Here is a 7164-nt window from a genome sequence, read left to right on the forward strand (position 1 = left end):
GGGATGCATTTCACAAAAGTTAAATATTAACATACAATTTTCATGTATACATCGTAACTATGATATATGTTAATCATATTTAAGGGATGGTTGTATTTATTATTTGATCATATTGGCAACTAATATACAATTATTTAACACACTATAATTAGCTTATTTTAAAAGTTGGGGGATGCAAAGCATTCACATGCATCTCCCTGTCTTCGCCTATGATTAAGAGCATTTAAATACTCATATGGTCTAACTAGACTTCCTCATTTGTCCAATTATTATTCATCCTCTACACACACACACACACACAAATATATATATATATATATATATATATATATATATATATATATATATATATATATATATATATATATATATATATATATATATATATATATATATATATATATAGTGGTAGGATCAAGAGGGAAGTAACCAATCGGGGGGAAGCAAAAACTTTTTTTTTCGTTTTTTGAAGAAACTTTGTTCACGAACATTATAGATGAGATGAAAATATGAACATTTAGTAGAGACACTTTGTGATAAATGTTTTTATTTTGGCGGGAAAACGCTCGAAGAAGTAATATATAATAATTATCGTGTTTTTCGAGCGTATTTTGAGGTTTTAGCTATTGGGGTTTAGATATTAGGGTTTAGATATTAGGGTTTAGAAATTTAGGGTTTAGGGTTTAGATTTAGGGTTTAGATTTAGGATTTAGATTTAGTTTTTAACACGAACGGTTTAGAGTTTAGGGTTTAGGGTTTAGGGTTTAGGGTTTTGGGTTTGGTGTTTTGGGTTTATGGAATAAACCCAAAATTCCAAACCCTAAACCCCAAACCCTAAACCCTAAACTCTAAATCGGGCTAAATTATACTTCACAAAACATGAAAAAAAAACGTTCATATTCTTCACGAACAATATTATCTTGAATGTTATTTTTGTCGATCGTTTTCCCGCCTAAATAATAACATTCATCACGAAGTGTCTCTTCTAAATGTTCATATTTTCGTGTGATCTTGATGCCGGGAAAAAAAAATTTCAAAAAAAACGAAATTTTTTTTTTTTTTACTTCCCCCCGCTTCCCCCCGATTGGTTACTTCCCCATTGATCCTGCCCCTATATATATATATAGGGGCAGGATTAATGGGGAAGTAACCAATCGGGGGAAGCGGGGAGAAGCATAAAAAAAAAAAAATCGTTATTTTTGGAATTTTTTTTTCAGGCATCAAGATCACACGAAAATATGAACATTTGGAAAAGACACTTCGTGATGAATGTTATTATTTAGGCGGGACAACGATCGACAAAAATAACATTCAAGATAATATTGGTCGTGAAGAATGTTAACGTTTTTTTTTTTTTTTTTTTTTTTTTCATGTTTTGTGAAGCAAAATTTAGCCCGATTTAGAGTTTAGGGTTTGGTGTTTTGGGTTTAGTCCCTAAACCCAAAACTCCAAACCCTAAACCCTAAACCCTAAACTCTAAACCGTTCGTGTTAAAAACTCAATCTAAATCCTAAATCTAAACCCTCAATCTAAACCCTAAACCCTAAATTTCTAAATCCTAATATCTAAACCTTATAAACCCTAATATCTAAACCCTAATATCTAAAACCTCAACATACGCTCCACATAGATAGAAGTTCAATCTATGAGTCCTATGGGTTCTCTACGTACTCTAGTTCTCTATGGATCCTTTCAATATATATATATATATATATATATACATATATATATATATATATATATATATATATATATATATATATATATATATATAATACCTCTTACTCTCATCTACTTCATATTTTCCAGTAAGAATCTCACACAATTAACAAAAGATGTTAACTCATGTCATTGTAACCCTTTCTTGTACACTATATTCCTTTTTAAGGGATGATATTTCCACTCAAATATTTTATAAATCCATTTATATTATCCATTGATAACTTGTACTGTGTATATGTGTATAAGTAGATAGTGCATAATAAAATTGGATCATAGAAAAACAAGTGAATTTATCATCTCCTTTCTACTAATGTTGTCTTGTTCGTTCAGTTATGTTTATGATTATGACTGAACGACCCTTATGTTCACTTCTTTTCATAAGGATAGGACATAGGACATATGATACCATTATACGAGACACATTAGATAAATATAAATATAGATGTGAGTGAACCAAAATCAATAGCACATATATAATATAATGTTTATGTTTATTTGCTTGTCTACCAAAGATGGTGGATGAACAAACATATACTAATGATACCCAAAGAAATGTCATCACAATTGAAAGAATTAAAGAGTGTTTCATGGTGCACATTCATTCACCTAGATATAACAATACCGCAAGCAAGTATATAACTAGTCAATAACCACCTTTACCAACCACTAACCACCACCATTTTACTTGACTAAATTTGATCATATTCACTTCTTGCCATACATTGACTCCACCTTACCATCATTCCCACCTAGTAACAAGTATTTGTCTTTCCTTGTCAAATTTGTGCATTCAAATCCTAAAACACCACCCAACACTTTCTGCACATGATTAGCCACCTCGAACGCTGTTTTCCCGCCACCCTTAACCGTCATCTCCTCGGGCAAACGCTCGAGAAACGTGATCTCATATGTGGGACGCGGGTTCATGAAATAGAAATACGGGTCCCAGAATTTGACACCACGAACTGTTGTCCCATTGAACATAGGCTGTTTGAGGTTCATAGCCACAGGAACAATCCTATCACTTAATTCAGCAAACAAGGCACTAAACCGCAGTAAAAAAGGCTCACGACAAGTAGTCCCTTCCGGGCAGACCACTAGGTCACCTTTCTGGAGCAGTTCTTTGATCCGGGCAGCGTCTGCTTCTCGATCACGGGTCAGGGCAATTGCTGGAATTGGAGACATGAATCTTGAGAGTTTACTTACACTGTATGTCACACAAAATGGCTTTCGTCCAAGTGCAATGGCGATGATAATTGGGTCTAGTGCTGTACGATGATTGCAGACGTAAAGGTTCCCAGGGGTCCCGGGTGACGGGGCAGGAGGTGGGTTCCCGCGGATCACAAGCTTGATTCCAAGCATACCATAAGTGTAACGTACAATTCGTTCTGGCAACGGTAGATTGAAGTAAACACGAATAAGAGATAATATAAACCCGAATGGCAGCCAGACATAGGTGATCAAAGCATTTAGTGGGTCCGGCCTCTGGACTAGACGCCCGTCATGGAAGATCAAACGGGTTTTCAGACGATCTCGCGATACTATGGTTGCTGATTTGTCTTTTGGCACCATAAAACCTTCCTGTAATTTTCAAAAACCATTAGATTAAGTAGATCAACAATTGGGCTAGTTATAAAAGTCAATTTCAAACTCTTATTATAATTCAATTCAAGTGTAGGCCAACTACATGTAACAAATATTGAAGTCATAAAGACCTGAATTAGATAGGCTTTATATCTAATGACTACCACATGGATTCTGCAAAACATGTATGGCAGTGGGCCAATATCATTCAAAGAGTTATTCAACAATGGTCTTACTATCGTATTAAATTTCTTTATTATTTTTACTAGAGTACATCCAACTTTACATGATTTTATTAAACCTCCAACCACTATTTTAAATACATATCTTCACTAATAAATGTGTGTAGTTTGAGATATAGATACATATATGTCAGTGACCCAATAATACACCGAAAATGCAGATTACATAATCACATAAGTACTATATATAACCACCCTCACTCGGTAAGTACATACGTACATTATATCCTGGCGAGCTTTAGTTTTGGACAATGTCTATACTTAATCAATCGCATTGTATTTCAGGATTACTTTGGTAACCATTTTAGTAAAGTGTATTGCCTAAACATGGACAGAATTCAATTCTAGCTTTATATATATGTATCCATCAGCATCAGCACATCCATACAGGGAGCCATTTAAGAGGCAAACTTAGCTAATATAATGACTGACATTTAATTTAGAATTAATACTCGCATTAATTTTTGAAACAATTAATTGGTACAAAGTAACAGACAAAATAAATCAGACTAATTCAAAAATTCAATCGCCAGCTCTTCATAAACTTTTCTATCTCATGTAATACTATATATAAATTAACTGTATATACTTACAATTATTGAAATTCTAAGAATAAAATTAATTACTATAATTTGAAATTCATAATGATATTAATCTATCTATTCTATCTATTAAATTGGTGTTTAGGGTGAGGTCATCACTTGCTTCTATGAGTTGTAACTTTAGCTTCTACGAGTTTGTAAGAGTAAAAACAATGATGTCACATGTATTAAATTATTTTAATTTAAATTTATTAAATGGAAGCATGCTTTATGTGAAAAATACCTTTTTACACATATCAATACATACACTCCTTTTACAAACAACGTAAATTCAATTAAATACAAGTACTTCACCCAATAGTGAATTAACTTAATACAATTGAGATGAATTTACATGGTGAAGGCCATATCCACCCAATTAAGTATGTGCCAAACAAAAAACACAGTATATGTAAATTAACATTAAGATACTTAGACCTAACTTAATCGCTTCTTTAAATTAACATTATCTAGCTTCTATCTCACACATTTCTTTCTTATGGTATCTCGAAATTTAAATTTAATGAATCAATATTGCTAATGCCCTCAAATATCTACCATAACTCTTCAATTTTCCGTATCATACATATTCAAGAACAAATACATTTTTTATTCCTTTTTGTGTTTCATTGTATTCATATAAATTTTTTGTTTTGTTAGTCTGTTACTGCTCAATATTAGTGTTGTATTAACTATTGTAGTGTTGTAAAGATTTAGGATACGAGTAATCTTAAACATTCAAGAATTGGGATTGTTTTCGTGCAATAAAATTGCTAAAACCATATATCAACGGGTTAATGACACTAATATTATGATGTAGATGTCTTCATCAAACCCGTGAAATTCACGGGTCAATGAACTAGTTAATATATTAATATGAGTATATGTGATGTGAATTGTGATACTCAATTTCTATATGTTAAGTAACGATATTACTTATTACTTATTAACATATCATATCCCCTCAATTTAGTATACTATATATGCAAGCAATTAATTATTAATTATTTTATTATCTATTACTCGTACAAAACAAAAAAATCATACATATCAAGCACTTAACATAATTAGAATTAGAATTAGAATTAGAATTAAACTAACCTTGCAAACAGACATAAAATCGTGATCAGATCTCCGATCACCAAGTCCGATATCAGGCGAATCGTCTCCAAACTCCTTCAAAATCGCAATCTTCTTCCATTTGCCAACCAGAACACCAGGTTCCTTTACGAATCCGGTTGCTCTTTTAGTTTTCTCATTCACTTCAATTTCCGTTCCGAGCACTTTATCCCCTCCCAAATAATCCTTCACAAACGCATCCACCATCACTATCGGATTTGCAGTTACAACTACTTTCCTTTCACACTTATCAAACACATCAAAACTATCACTCCTCACATCCGCCGCGTAAAACCGAGGTAGTACCGCACGTGACGCTAACTCTATGTCCTTCACCTGTAATAACATATTTAAATTTAAATCAGTACTTATTTAAATGAGATAATATCATTTTTTTGAAATAGAATTATATATTTAAATTTAATTATATATGAATATATGAATATAAATAAAAATTAAAGTACATAATTACTCCGTATTAATTAACCTTAAGGCCGGAAAAGGAGATGAAAATCAGCATCTGAATAGCCAAAGCTTCCGAGATGAAAATGTACGCAATCGCGACGATCGGAAAAGAAAGTAACAGAACGAGGCCGCGAAGGAGGCTTCCGGCTTCGATCGCGACGAGCATGTAGTACGGAAAAGCAGAGCTGGATTTCAACAGAGTTCCGTCGAGATCAGCGGCAACTGAACGGTGGTTTATGGCGGAGAGATCGCATTTCTCGATCGGCGGGAACGGTTTGCGGCCGAATTCCGGCTTCGGTAACGACATTTTCTCTCACTAGATTTGTGTAGAGGGAGACTGAATGAGGAAGACAGAGGGGGAAGGTGTTGGTTTTAAATGTGGGGGTTTGTAAGTAAATGACGAAATTGCCTTTGAATATTGAATGTAGGTGGGAACTTTGGGTGGATGTTGGGTAGAATGACGACATTACCCTTTAAAGTTGTTGAGCGGTTTAAATGCATTGGTAAGAAAGTTGACTTTTTGACTTATATTTTACAATGTTTAGATTCACGGATGAAGAAGCATTTACCAAATTGAATGTTTTAAGGGTCACCGTTGAGCAACTTAGAGCTAATGAAGTGGGGACAGTTCGATTTCAATGTTTAGGCCAAGTAGACTTTAGAACAAGTTTGAACAAGTCTTATAAAAAAAGTTCTACAATTTTTATTTTTATAAAAAGAAATAAATGCATTAAATTAAATATTACTCCCTCTGTTTCATATTAATAATCTACAGACAAAAAACACACAGTTTAAAGAAATGTCATAAAAGTACTGTACTTTATGTTTACTTTTCAGTTTTATCCTTACATTTTCTTTCTCCTTTAATCATATCCACATACATTAAGAGCATAATACACGTTCCTATTCATTTCTATTTATGAAAATACAGTATTAATTTGGGAGATCCCAAAATAAAATACTGGACTATTAATATGAGACGGAGAGAGATATATAATTAGGCATGCGACTCCAAACCCCATTCAACTCTTCTCTCGATCCCAAACCTACACCTCTCGTGTGGTTCTTCACCATCGCACAAATCAACAATCTATGCATTTCTATTGCACCCATGTCAGTTTTCGAGAAGTGATTCATCGTGATTGTCAAAATCCGGATTTACATTTTAAGGCCTTTACGTTTATGTTAACACCTATTTTCTTATGAGGTAAGGCTTAGTGCGTCAACAAAATACTAGAAGTTATCTAGCTTTAGGAGGGCGGAGTGTTGCCGATTGATTTTTACCCTTGGAAAAGAATCCCTGCAGACCCGGCTCACAAGTGTAGAAACTTGTGGGGTGGCTTAATCAATCTGTCGTCCGTAGAGCATAAAAGTGCTAGCCGGATGACCTCTAGTGAGATAAAGTAGAGAGAGAAAGAGAAGTGAAGTCTCAGCTCTCGAAGTTGTCAGAA

General features: G+C 33.6%; 1 protein-coding gene across 1 annotated transcript; it reads right to left on the minus strand.

The window, feature by feature from the left end:
- Positions 1–2193: 2193 nt before the first annotated feature.
- LOC139873403 (probable glycerol-3-phosphate acyltransferase 8) lies at positions 2194–6039 on the minus strand. The gene is made up of 3 exons (XM_071861338.1): positions 5736–6039; positions 5231–5584; positions 2194–3303 (listed from the first exon to the last, which is right to left on the minus strand). The coding sequence occupies exons 1-3, from the start codon at positions 6018–6020 to the stop codon at positions 2428–2430; spliced, it is 1515 nt and encodes a 504-aa protein (XP_071717439.1). The 5' UTR covers positions 6021–6039; the 3' UTR covers positions 2194–2427.
- Positions 6040–7164: the final 1125 nt, after the last annotated feature.

The sequence above is a fragment of the Rutidosis leptorrhynchoides genome, chromosome 1 (genome assembly GCF_046630445.1).
Source record: "Rutidosis leptorrhynchoides isolate AG116_Rl617_1_P2 chromosome 1, CSIRO_AGI_Rlap_v1, whole genome shotgun sequence".
NCBI lineage: Eukaryota > Viridiplantae > Streptophyta > Magnoliopsida > Asterales > Asteraceae > Rutidosis > Rutidosis leptorrhynchoides.

What these genes read in the sequence shown, in the direction of transcription:
- LOC139873403 (XM_071861338.1), bottom strand. Translation starts at nt 6,020, where the DNA reads ATGTCGTTACCGAAGCCGGAATTCGGCCGCAAACCGTTCCCGCCGATC. An exon ending in TCTCCTTTTCCGGCCTTAAG is followed by an intron (nt 5,585 to 5,735) that starts GTTAATTAATAC and finishes ATGTTATTACAG; the next exon opens with GTGAAGGACATAGAGTTAGC. An exon ending in ATTTTATGTCTGTTTGCAAG is followed by an intron (nt 3,304 to 5,230) that starts GTTAGTTTAATT and finishes TGAAAATTACAG; the next exon opens with GAAGGTTTTATGGTGCCAAA.